General features: G+C 33.6%; 1 protein-coding gene across 4 annotated transcripts in view; it reads left to right on the top strand.

The window, feature by feature from the left end:
- kcnma1b (potassium large conductance calcium-activated channel, subfamily M, alpha member 1b) overlaps nt 1-22174 on the top strand; it is a 68871-nt gene that overhangs the window by 30412 nt on the left and 16285 nt on the right. The window contains exons 5-25 of one of the 4 annotated variants that reach the window (XM_026276013.1): nt 818-929; nt 4124-4199; nt 4974-5049; nt 5759-5929; nt 8586-8677; nt 10188-10298; nt 10427-10532; nt 11308-11390; nt 11466-11535; nt 12562-12717; nt 12794-12903; nt 13208-13276; nt 13820-13831; nt 14947-15033; nt 15139-15215; nt 15764-15772; nt 16396-16569; nt 17099-17131; nt 18029-18358; nt 19462-19558; nt 21313-21436. In XM_026276013.1, coding sequence (XP_026131798.1) covers nt 818-929; nt 4124-4199; nt 4974-5049; nt 5759-5929; nt 8586-8677; nt 10188-10298; nt 10427-10532; nt 11308-11390; nt 11466-11535; nt 12562-12717; nt 12794-12903; nt 13208-13276; nt 13820-13831; nt 14947-15033; nt 15139-15215; nt 15764-15772; nt 16396-16569; nt 17099-17131; nt 18029-18358; nt 19462-19558; nt 21313-21436 — 2175 coding nt within the window. The remainder of the gene's footprint in view (nt 1-817; nt 930-4123; nt 4200-4973; nt 5050-5758; nt 5930-8585; nt 8678-10187; nt 10299-10426; nt 10533-11307; nt 11391-11465; nt 11536-12561; nt 12718-12793; nt 12904-13207; nt 13277-13819; nt 13832-14946; nt 15034-15138; nt 15216-15763; nt 15773-16395; nt 16570-17098; nt 17132-18028; nt 18359-19461; nt 19559-21312; nt 21437-22174) is intronic. The other 3 variants (XM_026276014.1, XM_026276015.1, XM_026276016.1) reach the window with 3 other exon arrangements.

Raw genomic sequence — 22174 nt, 5'->3', positions numbered from 1 at the left:
TAGTTTAATATTAGAACAAAATATTTATTTTTATTAATTAATTTATTTTGTTTTGGTTTAGGCATTGTTTTATGCATAAGTTGTATTATTAACTTTTTTTTTTCATTTAAGTTTCTGAAGTTTTATGGCATTTTCTCTAATATTTTAAAAAAATATTGTATTTTTGATTATTTAGTTTATTTTAGTGCTATTTTAGTAGTAATTATATACTTTTATATATTGCTAAATATTTTGAATAAGGTATAATTGTTATATTTTATTTTAGTCTCATCTTTAGTGTTTTTGTTTTTTTTAATGTTGTTTTTATTAAATATTAGAAAAACCTTTATTTGTAGTTTTAATTTGCTTTTATTTCAGTTTTTGTAAATTAGTATTTCAAATTATGTATTTCTAATTTTCACTTAAGTTTATGTTTAGGTTTTTCATCTGATATTTAGATTTTATCTGATAACCAAATATGTTATTTGAATTTATATTTTGATTGAGCTTTTATGTTCCTATTTTGTTTTAATTGTAGTAATTTTTGCCATTTTTATTACTTAAATATCAGGGAAACATTTTATGCAGCTTTGATTTGTTCTTATTTCAGTTTTAGTAATTTTATTAAATATGTGTAACTTTATTTGTAAGTTTTTATCTTATTTTTATACTTTCATGTTTTATTTTGTATTTTATATATTTTATTTATTATTTTTATTTCATTTAAGCATTATTTCAGTTTCCAAAAAACATTTATAACAGATACATTTTTTTAAATTAATAATAACAACTGGTTTATTTAGATTTATCAACTGATGTCTTTTGTGCATCTTCTCAGTTCATCGCAGCCAATGATAAGCTGTGGTTCTGGCTGGAGGTGAATTCGGTGGTGGATTTCTTCACCGTGCCGCCTGTGTTTGTGTCCGTGTATCTGAACAGGAGCTGGCTGGGTAAAACACTCTCCCATTACTGACACTTCACCTTTAATACCTGATTATTTCAGCAGATTATGACCAGAGGGTGTCAGAAATGTAAAACCTACAGGCTGATATTATTCGATAAAGGGCTGTACCGCCCCCTGCTGGACGTTAAACGCAGTAGCCTTTAATCTGTCAGTGAACACACAATCCCTTACAGCAAATCAGTTCATTCAGCAGCTCCTCTGGCATGCTGGGAATTAGAGAGAAATCCTCCTATTGTTTAAAAGGCTGATTGTTTGTTCTCATGAGGTTTTTTAAGGGCATGAGCAGCTCAGGTCACTTCTAAACCCCTTAATAATTATTTAAATACAGCAGAAATCATACAGCTGCTCAGAAACAGACAGGTTTATTAACAGACTGATTTGACTAATGTAGGTCAGAATGATTGTGTGTGGGAATGAAGCAGGAAACAGATGCTGCTCATAGTTCTGAATCACAATATGCTTTAATGAAGCGTGTTTAATTAATTGCAGAACAAGAACTTTCACTGGATTATGTGATTTAATTGTTGGAGTGCGGATGAAGCCCATTTTCTAAATGAGCTTGTGTTTGTGGATTGACGTTGTACTTCAGGATGTCTGATAAAGTCTGTTTTAAAAGCTTAGTTGGCCAAAAACTGGACATCTTTTCTGCAAGGATGCATATAGTTAATCAAAAGTGATAGTAAAGACATTTATAATGTTTTCAGTAGTTTTTCAATAGTTTTCAGTATTGATAGTTGCTGCAAATTATTCTGATTTCTGAAGATCATGTGACACTGAAGATTTGAGTAATGATGCTGGAAATACAGCGGAGCATCACAGAAATAAATTACAGTTTAACTTATATATACATCGAAAATTGTTATTTGAAATTGGAATAATATTTCACATTTTTGCTGTTTTTACTGTATTTTTGATCAAACAAATGCAGCCTTGGTGAGACTTCTTTGAAGAACATCTTACAGACTCCAAACTTTCGGTTACTTCTTAAAAAAATAAATTAATAATAATACACTGAATGCCATGATACTGTCTTGTAAACAAGGCCTTCATATACAGTAATCTAGCACAAGCGCAGCCCTCTGCTGGTAATAAAACAGAAAACCACTAGATAAAATCTCTGCAAATATCCTCTGATTGGAGAACAGGCCTGCATGCGACTGCTTTAATGCTTCATCTCCCTCATGAATTGAGTCGTGGTCAAAGCGCAGCTTATGTTCTTCATGTCCGCGTCTGTTTTCAACGACTTTAATCCTCCCATAGGAACAGGAGGTCACGGGGTCACAGCATCCAGCTTTAGTTATTATTCAGCTTCCATCGACTTAATGTCTTTTGTTGGTGTGTTTTGTCTGTGTGTCCAGAACATATTCATTGGGGTTTAATGTGTTTTTACGGCAGTTTTCAAATGTTACAAATAATTCCGTCAGTTGTTAAACATCAAAGACCAGACTAGTTTGTGTTTCCCGCAGCTATAGAGTGGTTGCTTAGCGACCGCATGGAAGCATTCTAAAAGCTGTTACATTGTATCGGTGAGTTCTGCACATGCAAACCCACTCAGACGATCTTCAGAAGACGCTGGGAGCTCGTCATCCGTGTTTCTGGAGTCTGAATAGTTGGTGACTGTAGAATCGTGATGTTAAACAGGCTCTCTGTCTGCATCCCAGGACGACTCCTAAAGGAGCTTATACTGTAATTCCCTGATGAAAAGGGTTTGTTCTAAGCTTTCACTACATGCTTACATGATCACAACTGGGATGCAGTTTTTTTTTTTTTTCGGTGGGCTTCGGTGCATTTCGACCACCTCTCTTCTCAGAGCGAGACGGGGTTTCTTTCCTGCCGACTCGAGGCTGTAAATTGGGAGCATTTTGATCAGTCGTCGTCATGATCCCGGCTAAGATGTTGGTGTACAGGAGCCCAGACGGGGCCACGCGCACCGAGGCCCTCCCAAACACACGCAGACGCAAGAAGTCCTGCGGCGAGCTCTTTCACAACGGCTACCGTGTGAAGATGGTCCACGCGGCCGTCTGCGAGAAACAGGAGCCTGACGACGCTCCTCACACGCTCTCCTCGTGTTTCCACACCGTCTCGTACTGGGGTAAGAACTGATGCTGGAGTCAGCACGGACTGATGGAGGTTTCCCTTTCATCCGAGAACAGGAGGCAGCATTACGCAGCTTTACAGAGGTCTCCTCTTGTGTTCGGAGAAAGAGCTGCTCATAAGTCGGCAGTGATTCTTGAGACATGGGACAAAACCAAACGCTTAAAACAACATTTCCACTATGAAAATGATCAGATGATCAATAGAATGTAAATATACCATTGCAATTAATTCAGTATGACATTTGTCAATATTTGAAATTAAAATGTTTAAGAAATTAATCGAAATAATAATGTTCCTAATAATGAATGTAAAATAATTAGTTGTTGCATTCGTTTCTTTTTTTCCCCCAGATCTCAAGAACCAGTTTTTTTTAAGTGTGTTTAATCATAGCTTATCTTCAGAAGACTTTGAACGTCATTTTAACCCTTTAATCACTCGTTAAGGTCATTTATAATCAGTATTCTACTAGAAGTGCATAAAAACAAACCTCAAGCTAAGATCCTTTTTCATGTGCTGTTTGTTGTGCATCAGGCGAAAGTCAAGTGCATTGCATTATGGGATGCAATATATCATGCAGTAGGCTTTGTTGTTGTATATTGCACATACTGTGTCTAGTCTGTACTGCAGAAATAATGCAAGCAGTACTATTCTCTGTGAATCTGGCATGCATTGGTGTGTGTGTGTTCATGATAAGCAAGGTCACCTTGTTTTTCTCTCTGATGGTTTTTTATTTTTTATTTTATGATTCGTTTTTTGTGGTAATGCTTCTGAAACCAGCACTCAAATTTAGGCCTTTACGTCATGAGTGTTGAGCCGACTGTCTGTGCAGAGACAAATAAACTCCATCCAGATGTGTAGAGTCCAGCGATGTGGCTCTCATCCTGTGACGCTTTCATATTTCCTGCGATATTTAGAGGGTTTTACCTTCTGTAGCTGCGGTTAGTTTGTATTGTTAGTTGTGTTTTTATGGAGTCGTTTTGTTAAACATGGACGAACACTTCAAAGGTACGAGCTGTGTGTTATGATGTTCTTGTTTCATGAGTCTTAAGTGTGTTTCTGACTTGCTTCTGCTCTCTCGTGCAGGACTGAGGTTCTTAAGAGCCTTGAGGCTGATCCAGTTTTCAGAAATATTACAGTTTTTAAATATCTTAAAAACAAGGTAAGAATGTCTTCATGTGTGATTTCTACACTCGTGTCGAAACAGGGCTTTATAATTCTTGACCTGAATGTTCTTTTGCATTATCCTCGATCTTATATGAAAATCATACTTTTTATGAATCTGATAACATTATATTATCTAATGATGCATGCATTTTGATCTTTAGTGTAGTTATTTAAAAAAAATTTTTTTTTCCAAAACATGATTTTAAAGAATAAATTGTATGTTCATCAATTAACAAATCGTTTAACTGCAGTTTATTAAATTATATTATAGTATATTATATTACAAAGTGCTGTATTAATATGAATACATTTAGCAAAATATTTTTTTAAATGTCTTGGAAAATTACCAGTATATTCTCCATTTTCTTAGATTTTTTTTTTTCTGGTTATTTTTTCGTTCTGTTTTTTTTTTTATTGATTATTATCATAATGAAATGTAGTCGTAGCCAGTATTTTATTTCTGCAGAAATCTGTCCGTCTCCGCGCAGCTTAGATCTAAAGCTTTAGCACAGATGTCCAGAAGAGCTTATAGTGCATCAGAATGAATAATCTCAGTGCAATTCGTTCAAATGGAGAGATGAAATCTACTGAATAAACTGTGCCAAAACAATCTGAAATGAGTACAAAGAACCTTCAGTCATCCGAATCATGTCTGTTCTTTTGAAAATGTTTTGTTTGTTTGGTTAAATTTATATGCAGTGTTTGTTCAAAATTAGTTTCAGTATCGGTCGTGCGTTGATGTGAGTATTTCTAAAATTTGTTTTCATAGCAACTCCATAAAGTTGGTGAATCTGTGCTCAATCTTTATAAGCACATGGCTGACGGCAGCGGGCTTCATTCATTTGGTAAGTCAATCGCATCAGGAATGAACTGGATGGTGAAAATCTAAACTCTTCTTTAGAATAATGCCCACTAATGAATCATTCACAATTAAACTTAAAACAAGTATCGAGAAAGAGGAATAGTTCACCAAAAATAACACTTCATCAGATGCATCAGTGTCTCATCAATGGATGCTCTGTAGTGAATGGGTGCCGTCAGAATGAGAGTCTGATAAAAACATCACAATAATCCACAGCACTCCAGTCCATCAGTGAACATCTGGAGAAGACACAAGATGAAACACATCCAGCATTAAGATGATTTTATCTAAAATACATATTTCATAAAAACACTTCCTCCAGTGAAAAAGTGTTCAGGTCTGAATCAGGAGAGAAATCTGCACAGATCCAGCAGCGTTTAAACAGATCTAAACTAATATGTGTCTGGATTTTGATGTGAGAGACAATCCAGCCACATTTTTGTTGTTGTGGATGTTTTTATCAGCTGTTTGGACTCTCATTCTGACGGCACCCATTCACTGCAGTGCATCCATTGATGAAACACTGATGCAATGCTACATTTCTCCAAACCTGATGAAGAAACACATCTCTGTCAGTCTGAGAGTGCGCACATTTAATTTTGGGGTGAACTCTTGCTTTTGGATGAGTTTTGCTTTCATGTTAACAAAGTCAAGCTTAAGTAGAAATACTGAGTCTGCTTGTGTGTTCCCAGGTGGAAAACTCAGGGGATCCTTGGGAAAACTTCCAAAATTCCCAACCGCTTTCCTACTGGGAGTGTGTGTACTTACTGATGGTAACCATGTCCACAGTGGGTTATGGAGATGTGTGTGCTAAAACAACCCTCGGACGCCTTTTCATGGTCTTCTTCATTCTCGGAGGATTGGTAAAAAGCCTAGATATGTAGAAGATATCCCATAATAATTCCCCCACATCCTGCATCTCTGCCTCTGATTATCAGGTCCTTAATCATTGTATCCTTGACAACCAGAGCTGGAAAACCAACCCTAGATTTTCCTTCAATCCCATCCAAAGGTTCCCAGCTTCTGCTCGTCACGATGGAAAGATCTTCATGTGTTTCTGCTTGTACTGCATTGCGTGTTTTGGTTCTGAAGCAGTTTTGTTTTTAAGTATTTCTAGATTTCAAATGCTATGTTTGTGGATTTCATGTGGAACCATCATTAGGGAGTACAAAGTAATTCTGTTTGTAGAAATCATGACTGACTGCGGTTTTAGACGACCCGACCCAATTTACCCCCACCCCAACTCCAACAAACTCTATGAAGGGTCGAGATATGAGACACACTCCATCATACACACAAGACTGTCTCAGATTAAAAGGGTATTTCAACAATTATATTATTCAAATAATTGTAAAAATAAATACAAATACTTATAGAAATTAATCAGAAAAAAATTATAATATTTTGTGTATATTTAAATATTAGATTTATTTTATTTTAAGACAAAAAATAAATATATATATATTTTTTGGTATTAATTGTAGTATGTATTGCAATGGTTTTTTAAAAACATTAAGGACACATTGGTGCACAGATCATTACAATATATTTTATATTGATTTACATTTAAATTACTATTAAGAATTTAAATACATTTTAAATATATTATTGTCTAAAAATTATGATAAAGATATTACAATTAATTGAATTAACATAAATGTAATTAAATAACATTTTATTATTAATTAAGTTTGTAAAGATTAATAGAGTTTTCTATTAATTGTATACAATTATTTTAGACGTAAAAAAAAGTGTTAAAAAAACAAAATACCATGAATTATTAAAATATAATCATATAAATATATTAAAACAATTTTAATACTATTAATAAAATATGATCATTTGTAAATGTATTAAAATGAACATTAATGATAAGTTTTCATTAAGTTTTTTTTTTTTTTTTTAGTATGTATAGTGATGGATGCGATCTGAGGCTGTTTTATGAACTCCTATAATAATGTAAAAGGTTGCAGCTGTGTTCATATCTGCCCTGAGGAAGAGTTTGTTTGGACGAAACATGGCTCTTGAGGTTTCCTCCTTTACTTCAGCGTTTTCCTTCTTAAATCAGCAGATCGAATCTCATCTGTGGCTTTTCTTCTCTTTAACACAGATATCTCTTCAGACTGGGATATTTGTCAAACTGAATGCTTTTACTTTTAACCTGTAAATTCCTGGCAGTGCATGTACACAAGCGTTCTGACTCTCACTGTCTGCAGTTTAAAGCTCCGGGATTGAGCTCTTAAAGAGACAGTGTGTGCAGAACTGATCGTTCGGTCATCGGTTACTCAGCCTCGTGTGCTTTCTTTCTTCAGTGGAACTCGAAAGATCTTCTTTCCATATAATGAAAGTGAATGGGGAGCAAAGTTACAGTTCATATGCCTTATACTTCAGACAAGCGATCATATGACTTCAGAAATCCAATCATGTTATTCAAATCAGTTCACTGTTGATTCAGTTCATGACTTGATTCTGTTTGATTTGATTCAAAGCTTGCGATTCAATAAAATTTTAATCTTGATTCAATTCGATTCGATAGTGTAAAAAATCTCTCTCAGTTAATCTATTCAATAATAAAGTGATTCGTAAACAAACATTAATACATAACTATATTTATAATATAATTAGTTCATTATGGATCATTGTATTTAAATAATCATAATTAATTTAAATTAAAATATATGAAATATAATTAAGAGCTTTTTTAGTTTTTGTTGTTGAAATATAAACATTTAAACATTGTATGTCATTTTGAAAAAAATAGTTTTAGTATTTATCACAATGCTTTATTAAAGATTATCTAAATTTTAATTAATATATAATTTTGTATAATTATATTCATTAATATGAATAAAATTAGTATAAAAATGTACATTAATTTTAATATTAATAATACAGTAATTTACAGTAATACTTTTATAAAACATTTTATACATAAAAAAACACATTAGTGCATAGATCATTTAAATGTGCCACATGTGTACAAACATTTATTTAGTGTAATGCAAAAAAAATATAATTTTGAAATACAATTCATTGCTTATCTGAATATTATTTATAAAATAAAAGCGTATTATCCTTAATATATTTAAGATAAATTAATTAATAAAATATTAATAAATTATTTCAATATTTATTCTTCATATTTATGTTATTTTAAAAATAATATGTTTTTTTTTTTTTTTTTTTTTTTTTACTGTTACATATACAGCCCTAGTTCCATTGAATAATGTTTAAGTTCATCAGTTATGAAATCAAGCTTTATTCGGTTCTCGGTCACCCATCATTTTCATTATATTGCAATGAGATCCTCATTGTTTTTAGACATGCATCTTTTTTAATGGAAGACAGTCAGTTATAAGGGTTTGTAATGACATGAGAGTGAGCAAACGAGGACCGAACTCTCCTTTCTGCTGAACTATCGCTTCAAGGCTCTTATTTCTGAAATGAAATCTCTCTTCTACTGAAGGTAGAAGCATTAGCAGACTTCTATTGTCCTGTGTCTCCTGTCTCCTCCTCCAGGCCATGTTTGCCAGCTACGTTCCTGAAATCATAGAGTTAATAGGAAACCGCAAGAAATATGGTGGTTCCTATAGTGCAGTGAATGGGAGAAAGTAAGTAGTCGCTCAGTGCGCTCAGCCGTCTGCATGCACGTCTCTCTCTCTGTCCCATGCATGTAGGCAATGTTTGCTCGCTACGTGCCAGAAATCGCTGCTCTCATCCTTAATCGGAAGAAATATGGAGGGAGTTATAACTCGACCCGAGGAAGAAAGTAAGTCAGAGCATCAAATGCACCGAACCTCTAATGAAAAACAAAACAAGGTTCTTATTTTCTGCAGGGTCTGGTGTGGAGGAGCGCGGACTCTGACCTCACAGGAAGTCGCTGTAGTGCTTCCTGTGACGTCAGAGGTGCTTCTCCACAGGATTATTCTGAGGGTCTGGGGTCAAATGGCACAAATCATCTCATTGCTTGTGACGTCGTGTGAGTCGCTCATCGCTCACTGGGCTTCTGCGTGTGTGTGTGTGTGTGTGTTTTCACCACAAAGCTGCATTCTGTACAGTTCAGAAGGTTTTATTTTTAAGAAATTAGTTGTTTCATTCGGCAAGGATGATTAAAATGATCAAAAGTGACATCTGTGAATCCTGAAAACTGAAGTGCATCACTGTCTCCACAAAAATATCCAACATTTCTGAAGATCATGTGACACTGAAGACTGGAGGAATGATGCTGGAAATACAGCGGAGCATCACAGAAATAAATTACACTTTAACACAGATTCATATAGAAAACAGATGTTTTACATTAGAATAATATTTCACAATTTTTACTCCAGCTTAAATCAAATAAATGCATCCTTGCTGAGCAAAAAAGACTCAAAAACTAAAAACTGTACCAATCCCAATCTTTTGAATTTTATATATTTATATATATATTTACAAAGTTTTTGTACTTTCAGTTTAACTCATCTTAAATAACACTAAGCCATTTTATGAGGCATCACAAATATGCACATTTTTCATACTATATGTATAAATTAAACTACACGTCACTGTCACACGTCAATGTTTTGTGTTTCAACTTACTTTAATGCAAGCAGTGTACACATCATAAATGAAATATATGCATGCATTAGTTTATAATGAATCACCAGCAGTCGTTTTGATTAATTATAATTATTTTTAGAAGCTTCTTTTTGTTGCTCAAATGCTTTGGCTTTAAAGTCCCCATGAAATCAAGATTTAGTTTGTAGCTCATCTAGAGTATATGCTCATTTTAGCAGATATGAACATGTAAAAAGTATTTTCTAAGATTATCTTAATAGAGATTTTGTGGGGTCTTTAATTCACTGGCACAGGATTGCTGTAGCTGTTTTAAACTCACTCGTAGCTGTTTTTAATGTTTGACGTAAACTCAAGACTCAGGGATTGTTGTTGTTCAGGAGAAAACCCACCCAGACTCCCTCTAAACCAGCACATGCTCAGGGCTAGTTTCACACGATTTCAGTCTGGTTTTGTGTGAGTCGAAGGCTAAATGTTGTGTAAACCGTGTGATCTGGGAGGTTTTCTCTCTCGTTGATCAGCTCTGGTGTTTTCTGATGAATACTCACCCGTTGTGCTTCTCAGGCATATCGTCGTCTGCGGTCACATCACACTGGAGAGCGTCTCCAACTTCCTCAAAGACTTCCTGCACAAGGACAGGGATGATGTCAATGTAGAAATCGTTTTTCTCCATAAGTAAGTACAATACTATACTTTCTGCACAAGATATTCAGATATTTGGAAGAACGTTCCTGCTGCTCTGTTTTGTGGGACGAACGTCTTGGTCTCACAGTGTCATTGTGTGTGTGTGTGTGTGTTTTCAGTATTTCCCCTAATCTTGAGCTGGAAGCCTTATTCAAGAGACACTTCACACAGGTGGAGTTTTACCAGGGATCCGTCCTCAACCCTCACGATCTCGCTCGAGTCAAGGTACACGTCTAATCTACTAAAACTGAAAAGCTGCTTTGACAAAGTGTGTAGAGAAATATCAGAAATGTATATGATCATAAAAAAACCTGGCAATTTCTATGAAGAATCTACTGTTTTCTAGTTATGCTCCTGTAAAATATTATTATAGTAAACTAAAACCAGTCAACATTTTCATTGCTTGAAATAAAATAAATGTTAAGTGATATAAAATTAAATATATAAAAAATAAATATTTTATTCCAGCTGTTTGGCAAGGCAATGTTTATAATTTTTGTTTAGTTTAACTTGAAGAACTAAAACTACATAAACTTAAGCGAAGAAAAATAACAAAAAATAAAGAAATTAAGAAAACGCATAAAAAAACTAAAATACTAATTACTAAAATTAAGATGAAAACAAAACGCAAAAATGTTATCATTCATAAAATTAACTAAAACTGTAATAATAAGACTTTTAGACATTTAAAATGAATTTAAAAAAATGAAAACAAAAAATATAAAAAATATTTAATTTAAAACAAACCTAATAAAATATTTAAAAAGTTATAATAGTTTATCAAGCATCCTAAAATAACTTTTTTTAACTGGTCTGAATAATTTGGTGGGGAAAATCTTTATGGAGCAATAACAAACAACTGAGTTGTAAAATAAAAAAAGATATTTAGTGCACAAAAATATGGGAACCCTGCAAAAAGTGATAATTTTTTTGGGGCCCATTTATGTACATCCTGTAAAGTTTATTCACTTTAGATCTGTGTTTTTACCCCTTTTTCTAGATTGAGTCGGCCGATGCCTGTCTGATCTTAGCCAATAAATATTGTGCAGATCCTGATGCTGAAGATGCATCCAATATCATGAGGTGAGACACCAAAAAAAGATGAAATAAGAATGAGTGCATTATACTCAAAATACAACTTTTGATGTGTTTTTCTAGGGTGATATCCATTAAAAACTACCATCCAAAGATCCGAATCATTACACAGATGCTGCAGTACCACAATAAGGTGAGCGTTTCCAAGTGTATTGCTCCAAAAACAGCCAAAATGTTGTTTTTCAGGTCTATTTTCCCTTTTCATGATCTTTAGAATTAAAGGGATAGTTCATAGTTTCTTCTGCTCATCAAGCCTGCATTTATTTGATCAAAATTACAGAAAAAAATGTAATGTTGTGATATATTATTACAATTTAAAATAATTGTTTTTAAATTTATTGTACTTTAAATGATCATTTATTTCTGTGATGCAAAGCTGCATTTTTAGGATCATTATCACATGATCCTTTAGAAATTATTCTAATATGATGATTCATTATCAAAGTTGGAAACAGTTCTGCTGCTTAATATTTTTTTCAGAACATCTGATACTTTTTTAGGATACTTTGATTAAAAAAAAAAAAGAAGCTATGTTTTTAAAACATAAATATTTAGTAATAACAATATACACTAATGGTCAGTAATTTGGGGTCAGTCATTTTTTTTTCTTTCTTTTTTTAAATAAAATCAATACTTTTATTCAGCAAGGATGTGTTAAATTGATAAAAAGTGATAGGAAAGAAAATATATTATTAGAATTTATATTATTAGTTATAATTTTTTATTTTATTTTTAATAAATGCAGTTCTTTTTAAGCTTTTATTGATCAAATATATTCGACAGCAGAACTGTTTCCAACACTCATAATAAATCAGAATATTAGAATGATTTCTAAATGATCATGTGATCGACTGATGTTACATGTGACACTGAAGACTGGAGGAATGATGCTGAAAATTCAGCTTTGCATCACAGGAATAAATTATTTTTTTTAAGTATATTCAAATAGAAAACTATTATTTTATGTTGTAATACTATTTCACAATATTATGTTTTTTTTTCTGTATTTTTGATTAAATAAATGCAGGCTTGATGAGCAGAAGAAACTTAAAATAGTAATGTTTCCAAACTTTTGGTCTGTACTGTGTGTCACATTGCACTTCAAAATCTTGTTTCAAAGGCCTTTAATGCATGCACTTTCTGTCCTGGTGTTCTCCAGGCTCATCTTCTCAACATCCCGAGCTGGAACTGGAAGGAGGGCGATGACGCCATCTGCCTCGCCGAGCTAAAGCTGGGCTTCATCGCCCAGAGCTGCCTGGCACAGGGTCTATCCACCATGCTGGCCAACCTGTTCTCCATGAGGTCCTATATCAAGGTCAGTCCACACGCTGGAGCAAACGCTGTCCCCTTCTGAACCCTGAGACTGAAACTCACACCTGACATCTGTTTAGATTGAAGAAGACACATGGCAGAAGTATTATTTAGAGGGAGTAGCCAATGAAATGTACACGGAGTATCTGTCCAGTGCCTTCGTGGGTTTGTCTTTCCCCACCATTTGTGAGTAAGTATGATGAGAGCGGTTATTTTAAACCATTTTGCATATGTCTGTATGAAAGTAAAGTCACTGAAAAACTGAAGCATGAGAATGATGTTGAGAAATGTAAACTTGAGCAGTTTCACAGATGCCAGACTTTGCTTTGTAAAGAAATTCAAGCATTGAAAATGCGAAAAATGAAAAAAAAAATCTGAATACGTTTCTGAATACTTTGACTGTAAAGTTATAATGAGATGAATAAATAAGGAAACAAGTTTTGCTCATCTAGTGTGTGTGATTTAGTTTGAATTGATCTTTTGTTTCTCTGCAGACTCTGCTATGTGAAGCTGAAACTCTTGCTGATCGCGATCGAGTATAAATCAGACCAGAGAGAGAGCAGGTCAGTCTGATCTTCATTAAAAACATGCACAGTCCTAAAAGATCCAGTTTCCTGACTGCATTAAAAATATTTCTTTAATTAGCACATCTTGACTCAAATGCAGTGCTATTTTAGTATCAGTGATGCACTCTTATAGATTTATACATTTTAAATTAGGTTGTATGTTTGTTTTAATTCTAATAAAAAAAAATAGTGTTTTTTTTGTGCATTTTTTTGCATTTTTGTCTTGTAAATCTATATTTTTTATGTCTAAATATATATATATATTTTTTAGTGTTTTTTGGTGTTTTAGTGCATTAAGTAAAAAAAAAAAGAGAAATATGTAAAGTTTTTTAATTTTCTTTTTTATTTTATTTCAGTTTTAAACCTTTGTTTTAGTTGTTATTTATTTTTCTTCAGTAATAGTAATTATTTATTTGTTCGAATGATTTTAATTTGAGTTTTAATTAACGATAATAACCCTGCTGTGTTGTTTAGCGTGCTCTTTATCCTGCATTTAGTGGCTTGTCTGACTTCGCTGCTGTTTGTGTTTGTTTCACACAGGGGTGGAAAATGGTATGAAATTATACGGTTTCATTTGGTGTGGTCACATCATGCCAGATTCTCTTGAAAATGTACTTGCCATATTTCCCTGAAACGTTCCTGAATGTTTTAGGGTCTTTGGGTTCTTTATGCGCTTGGTTAAAAGACAAATATTGACAATGGCTTTAAGTCAAGGCAGTAAATGATATGTGTAGATTTTCAAGGGATACTGTCGTTCAGTTTCTGTACTTCTGGCCGAGCTGTGTATGTAAACTGTCACGTGGCATTGAAAACAGTGGTGATGTATCTGCCACTGCCCTTCTGAACATGCTTATTGGTTCTAATATCAACAAATCTGTTACTTTCTATAGTGACACAATTAGGAAATGAAACATTTTCGTGATAGTTCATGCAACAATGAAACGTCTGTGATCAGTTACTCTCTCTCATGTCATTCCAAACCTGTATGACTTTCTTCCGTGGAACATGAAAAGGAGTGAATGTTACTCATCGTGATGCAGCTTGAAAAATGTAATCATGAATGGGATTTGAGATTTGCAGATTGTTTATTATACAAAACCGTCGTATATTTAAGGCATTATACGAAGTATCTTCTTTAATGTTCCATGGAGGAAGAAAGGTCACGTGTATCGAATGACATGAGAATGGAAATGATGACAGATATGCTATTTTTGGGTGAACTATTACGAATACTATGCATCTGCATGCAAATGTCGTCCTGAATTGTTTAAAATACAGTAGGTTATTTTAGTTCAGACATAAAAATAACCTTTATCACAGTAAACAGACACAAAGAGACTTATTAAAAGAGTCTTATTAAATTAAATTAAATAATAAATGCATGTCATCATTAACATTCAAATGGAACGTGACGCTTCTTTTTGCATTCTGGGTGTTTGGACATTACTGTACAAAATCTTTATTTAATGTCTCTTTTGGGTCATTTTTTTCTTCAATGGATTTTCTTTTTTCAGTGTTTGATAGTATACACAGATTTTTGGTTCCGTTTTAAACGTACAGTATTTTCAATTCATAGCACGAGCTGTCCTGTCTTCAGACATTATTATTTAAAGGGAGGTATTTCTGAAAACATTCTGTGGTTTGTGAGTGTTGTTTGTGTTTTACAGCACGCTGATTAACCCGGGCAATCATGTGAAGATGCAGGAGGGAACTCTGGGCTTCTTCATCGCCAGTGATGCCAAGGAAGTGAAGAGGTAAGGAGTTGATGTTTTTTTTTTTTACATATCTAGATATAGATTCATATATTAACAGCTCATATGCTGTGTGGATGGTTTAATAAGATCGCCTTTTTCCATTAGGGCGCTTTTCTACTGTAAAGCTTGTCATGATGACATTACAGACCCAAAGCGAATCAAGAAGTGTGGATGCAAACGGAGTAAGTTACCATGAGAACATTTACTAATAATTTCCTTACTTTCACTTTTTAAATAAATTATTTTTATATAAGTTTTTTTTTTAATATATATAATCTTATTTATAGGTGATTTTATTAGGTTTATTAGATTTAATTAGGTGTATTTTATATCACATTCATTTTACCAAATATGAAAATGTTTTTTTTTATTATAACTAAAATATTTAATCAGGTAGGTCCTATTGTGGGATCATCAAACTGGGTTTGTTGTGAAGTTTTTACATTGCACTACAATTTACATTGCACTACAATTTTCCCTACAGCTCGAAAATAATGATTTAGATCTAAATCTCTCTTGTGTGGAGGAGTTCGTCAGTGACGTCTCTTATCAAGGCTGTTCAATATCACTGCACTGCCTGGCCACATTATCAGACTTTTTGGATTAAACCTCCCTCCTCCTGATACTTTTAAAATACATCAAAAACATTTTGTTAGTAGTTGAAACATTTCACATTTTCCCTTTTTCTCGCTGCCCTGGAACTGTGATCATTTCCCCCACCCTCTGATAGTGTTGTATTGTAAGTAATGACTGTAGATTTCTACTGTAGCCTGCAGCATGTGTGAATGTAAAACTACATCTTCCATTAACCCACTATCCTCCACCGCATCATCAGCAGGAGACAGCTTTAATTTTTGCTGTTCTAACAGGCTCCTAACAGCACTTGGGCTTTTCTGAGAATTATTGTGTTTTGAGTTTAGATATCACCCCATATGTTTTTTTTATTCACCACATCAGGTTAAAAAATTGTTAAAATGGTTAAACAATACTCTTTTATATTTTATATACCATGGCAGGATGTTACAGTGAGCTCCTGATATCTTTTCTCATTCATCTCAATGCATTTCCATGCTTTACTCGCATCTCTAAAAATACAGTATTTCCAAGAATATACAAAATAATTAAAACACCATTGGAACCATTTGAAAGGATATCTTGTTGTTGAAAAATAGAACAGATTTTACTCTGTAAGTGAACTGTATATAAATTGAAAACAAACATGTTTTTCTGAAGGTGTTCCCCAGGGCTCTATACTTGGGCCGCTATAGTTTCTGGATGTCCAGCTTCTGTTAGTGAAATAATGCTCCCATCCATTAATATGCTTCTCCTCCTCCTCTCCCCTCATCCACCCCATGACCCCAGCCAAGAAGTCTGCCTACAAGAGAATGCATCTGGCATGTTGTGTAGCTTGCGGTGGGGCAGAACGAGGCTGCTCGTGCATGTCAGACAGTGTGGCTAGTAACATGGAGGTTCTGCACCGTGGCTTCTCCTCCTCTCCCGTGTCTCTGTATGATAACGCGACCAATTTATGCTCCTGTAAGTGAACGCCTTCCCTGTGGCACTCGTGCCGAGTGCCTGTGTAGTCATCTGTGCCCGCTACCTGTGTATGTGCCATCTGGTTGATGCAGTGCCATGTAATGGTGGCATCTGATGTGGTGAAGACGGCTATTAGCCCATGGATGTATCTCTATGGTAGACTTGGTCTTTTGCATGCAGTTTGTGTGAATTGTATGATGCAAATTAGTAGTTTAGTTTTGTACAGTGGTCTTTATATGAACATGTCATTTAAGCATAGTTTGTGTTTTAAGCAAATAATCTAGATGCTGGGTATGACTTTATTAACACACACACACACACACACACACAATGCTGGTTAGATTGGTCTAATTTGATTATTTCATGGGTTCTTTGGGTCATCTGGTCAGGCTACGAGACTAGTTTAGTTTTTTTGTTCACTGGGTGATTCAAGGTTAAGCTATTTATTTTCATTTTCTTTCTCACTGGTTCATCACTTTATTGCTCCATGTGTCTCACTTTATCCTAATTTTGTCTTGCATTTTCTCAGCTAAAAGTAACTATAACGGATACATCAAATCAAGTAAGTCTTTTCCCCATTTTTACTTATTTGTTTTTTAGTCTCTCTTCTCTTCAATCTTCTCTTCATGTCCTGCTCATCCATATATTTCATGTGATTTGGTCTGATGTTTATGTGCGAATTGAAATGCAGATAGGTGTGGAATATGTACAGTCTCCCCCAAAAAGTATTTGGATGACTAAAACATACATAAATATGTAATTGCATCAGATATTGTATCAAAGCAAGTGCCATTCAAAATATAGGGAAATAACTTTTTTGCTCATTGGTCATTAATAATAATAAGTGGCTGTATGAAGTCAGTTTACTCAGGTTGTGTCCAAATACTTTCTGCAGTCTTAGTATAATGCATCTCTGTAGGCACCTGCTCTCATTCAGCACTAGATGGTGCTGCTGCACTGCAGTTATGATTATGTGGAGCTTTAACTTCCGAAACTTTGTATTTAGCAGATGCTTTTATCCAAAGCAACTTTCAGTGCATTCAGGCTATCCAATTTTTTTTTTACCCGTATGTGAGATATCTCTGAAATAATGATCCTGAGAAATTGCACCTGACTCTGTGACCGTGGAGGATCAATAATAAATAAATAATTAAATATTAAAAAGTTATTTTTTAAATACATTTTGTAATAAAATCAGTATTCAGAGACACTATAAAAAAAAAACATGCACTTCTTTTTGAATTTCCATTATAAAAAATAATATAAATAAAACTAATTTAAAATATACATAAAATATTTGAAAAAAATAAAAGTTAAAAATAAAAAAACAAAAATATAATACATTTTCTATATATATATATAATCTAAAATGAACAACATTGTATCAATCATATGTTGAGGAAAGTAAAAGTGCGTGATTCTCGTTATTGCCTAATTATGAATGTTTCTTGTCTGATAGTAAACGATGAGCTCAGTCCAACATTCCAGCCCCAGAATCCCAAACCTGCCCTAATGCGAGCTCAGTGCGCAGTGAGAGCGTCTCCTGCTGTCCCGGGCGTCCGTGTGCCAGCGCCTTTAGTAAATAACCGTAAAGTCAGTCTGCTGTCTCCGGCTGCATTATACCTGCACAGACTCAGTCTGGCCAGCTCTAGAGAGCTGTATCAGAGCAACAGCGCTGGCTCAGGAGCATCTGATGTCACTCGCCTGCATCGGGCCTGTAGTCTGCCTGTTAAATACAGATATCATTCCAGCCACGGCTCCAGCTCCACCATCGGCTCGCACACGCTCTGTAAGACTCGGCCTGGCTTTGTGGGAAATGCATGCGGACTAACAGGGTTCAGAAATACTAATCAAGCTATCCTGGATTGCAATACTATTTATTATATTGAAAATATTATGCAAAGACATATTATTTATTTATTTTATTATTTTTTTCTAAAGAGAGAAAACAAGTGTTTATTTAAAGGGTGAACAGAATTTGATAAGAGAAATATAAGAGTGAAAAATTTTTTTCTGAAACATGCTTTGGGAAGAGAAAAAAATGTTTTTAGGAAAGAGGAAAAAAGGGTTTTTAAGAAAAACATTTTTTTAAAGAGCAAAATGAGAGAAAACATTGAAACATTGTTTCTATATGTTTTTTTAATTATCAAAAATATATTATGATAGCGAAAAATGGGTATTTGAAAGAGAGAGTTTCTTTTTTTGAGAGCGATAAAATCAGATACAGAAAGATAAATAAAGTATGACTTGTTTATTGCAATTCAGGTCTTCCATACACATACACAATGTTTATTTAATAAATACTATAAGCCATCCAAACAAAAACATGTGGAATAGAATTATGATGATAAATAAAACTAATACATATTTAATAAGACTAGTAATTATTTAAAATGCATTACAAAATCTGTCATAAATAAATAGATTTTATTGAAAATGAATAATTTTACCGCATTTTGTTGTAAATCATGCTGAAGTTAAGCTGTACATGTTATTTTTTTTAAATAATGCAGCTAAGATAACACTTAACTTGAAGCCTTCATATATAATGCATTCATAAAAAAATACTGTATATTCAATATTACACCTGTATTAGAAAGTATAATGCAGTAATTCCCACGACCTCCAGTTTCAGATGTAACAAGGAATCTACAAATATTATAATGCATTTTAACTTTGGTTATAATTATTTATGAAAATGTATAATGCATTACAATGTAAATTATACACGTGAAGCACAGTAGAACAACCAGTCCCCTCTTTCTCTGTCCCTGTGCCTCATCTCTTCTGTGTGTGTCTCGCATCTCTCTGATTATGTGTTCTGCAGTGTTTTAATGGTTTGTGATGGAACGTGTAGTTTGGATGCGTCTCAAACTGTGTCTGGTGTTTCAGTAGTGGACGAGGAGCAGCAGTCGACTCTGTCGCCCAAGAAAAAACAGCGTAACGGAGGGATGAGAACGTCGCCCACATGCTCGCCCAAAATAATAAGGTAAGAACACAACCGTCTTTCTGCAAAAATCACTCGAAGCAATGCAGCATTATTTCACTAGCATTGCTTTGTGAAAACCCTTCTATTCGCTCTCATGCTCACTAAACGAGTCACATGACCCACGGCTGCAGCCAATCAGAGGCGGCGATCCGTCTGTTTGTGTGTGTGAGTGTGTTGTGTCAGGTCCGTATGCAGCTACAGGACCTGAATGAGACACACTCTGACACTGTGAGCCGATCGGTGGGTTATTAATTAGTGCTGGCGAGGACAGATCAAGCCCCTGAGAGGATCGGAGGATCGGATCGAGCGCTGAAACACTAACCGTATAGATGGAGAGAGAGACTGTTGAGCTGTCAGGGATCAGAAGATCACATTCATCCAAAAACATGTCCTGCTCACATTTCACTCGCAAATCAGAAATATGGGAATTATTTGAGGAAGATTCGATTTTCTTTTAGAACCATTATAATTGTTCTGCATTTTAGATATGAACAGAAAAAAAAAAATATATATATATATATATATATATATATATATATATATATTTATTTGTGTGTGTGTGTGTGTGTGTGCACTGCAGCAACAAAATAATTCAATAAAATAATATAAAAAAATAAATGAAAGAAATAAAATAAATGAAAAATTGAATCTAAAAGACAAAAAATAGACCGTGTGGTTGTGTTATGTTGGTCAGGTAAAATATATAAATATATATATAATATTTTACAACTTTATTTTAAATAACTGTAAAATTATACATTTATTATGTTTTTAAATTGTTCAAATGTAATATGATTTGTATACACACACGCACACTATAATATAATTGTAATTGGATAATTATTGCAAATGAGTGTTTTGGGGGAAAATTTTTCAAGTAAAAGTAGTCCTAAAATAATCTTAATTTTCTGTATGAAAAATATATTTGTCAATATATTTTAAATATTAATATCATTTAAAATTGTATGTGTGTGTGTGTGTGTGTGTGTATATATATATATAATTTTTTTCTTATTCTTTTTTACCTATTAATACACATCACAAATAATTGTTATTTATTTAGTTGTTATATAATACTGTAAATGTATTCTTTATAAAAAATAAAAGATATTGTAAATATAAAAATATAATTTAATATATAATAAATTTAGATAAATTCACAATAATATAATTGTAATAGGAAAGCTCACGCAAATGAGTTTTTGGGTGTTAAAATGTCATTAAAATAATGTTATAACACAAACAGTTGTCCTAAAACGTTTTAAGTTGTAATTTTATTTTAGGTTGAAGCGTGACTCACGAGAGCCAGATTTTTGGAGATTAACCCTTTAGTGGCCAGGTGTGTTAGTGATGTGATGCGGTACAGTAGCGTGTATCTGAGGTGCTGACCGTGTGGGTTTTCTGTGCATTATATTTGATGGACAGAGAGCTGGAGGAAGTGAGGAGAGCGTCTGCAGCTCTAATGGCCCAATGATTGAAAATAAAGTCATAACAGCAGCTGCGGCTGACGGATGGAAACGCTCGCTGACAGAAAGCTGAAACCTCCACCTCTCTAATGGGCCAATCAGACGTCCCCGAGACCCTGGGCTCCTGCTCTCAATCACGTCCTGTAATAGCAGCCCTGCTTCCCAGCATCCAATTCATTCTCTGCAAACGTCTGCTTTATAAAGTCATCGATCTCGCTGTTGTTGCAAGTGGGACCTGCATTTGGCCAGCTCAAGTTTGTCCATGTTTTTGTGGTTTGTTTGTTTCAGGCACGACCCGTTGTTGGTCCCTGGACACGATCAGATGGAGACAATGGATGAGAACATAAAGAAATACGATTCGACGGGAATGTTTCACTGGTGTCCATCAAAAGACATCGAGAAGGTCATGCTGGTGAGAGACATTCAGTGTGTTGCACAACAGAACTGAGATATTACCGTATTTTACATATAGTGTTACAGTAGTTATAATTTTGAATTTGTTTTCGCCTCATTCATTGTATTTTTAATTTTGGTTAAATTTTAAAATGTTTTTAATTTAATTAGTTTTATACAATTTGGTCATTATTCTAGTTGAAATGTTAATTTTGTTGTGTTTTTGTCAGTTTTCTATATATATATATATATATATATATATATATATATATATATATAATTCTTATTTCAGTTTTAAATTTAGTTTTAATAATTGTATTACTTAAACCAAACAGAAATCAGAAGTGTTGCCTTTTCAACTACAGTAAATGAAATATTTAAAGTAAAACTGAAAGAAGTCTTTTTGCATCTTGTTTAAAAATGTTTTAGTTTGTTTGTTTAAAATTTCTGTATTAGTTTCATTATTTTTTTGTTTTACTAATTTTAGTACTTCAACTTTGGTTTGATTTTGATTTGATTATCTAGAATATACTATATATTCAGTTAGACTTGCAAATAAAAGTAGTTTTTTTATCAGTTTTATTACTTTAAAATGTTTAATTTTTTTTATTTCAATTTTAGTTTCACTTGTAGTTTTAGTCTTTGTAGTACTCAAAATATTAATTTATCAATTGAAATACATATTTAAAGTATAACTGAAAGTAGTTTTGTGTTTTTTATATATCCATTTAATTTATTTTTTATTTCCTTTTTTTAG

This window comes from Carassius auratus, chromosome 12 (genome assembly GCF_003368295.1).
Source record: "Carassius auratus strain Wakin chromosome 12, ASM336829v1, whole genome shotgun sequence".
Taxonomy (NCBI): domain Eukaryota; kingdom Metazoa; phylum Chordata; class Actinopteri; order Cypriniformes; family Cyprinidae; genus Carassius; species Carassius auratus.
Note: the sequence above shows the minus strand (reverse complement) of the source record. Positions and strands in the feature narration are given on the sequence as shown.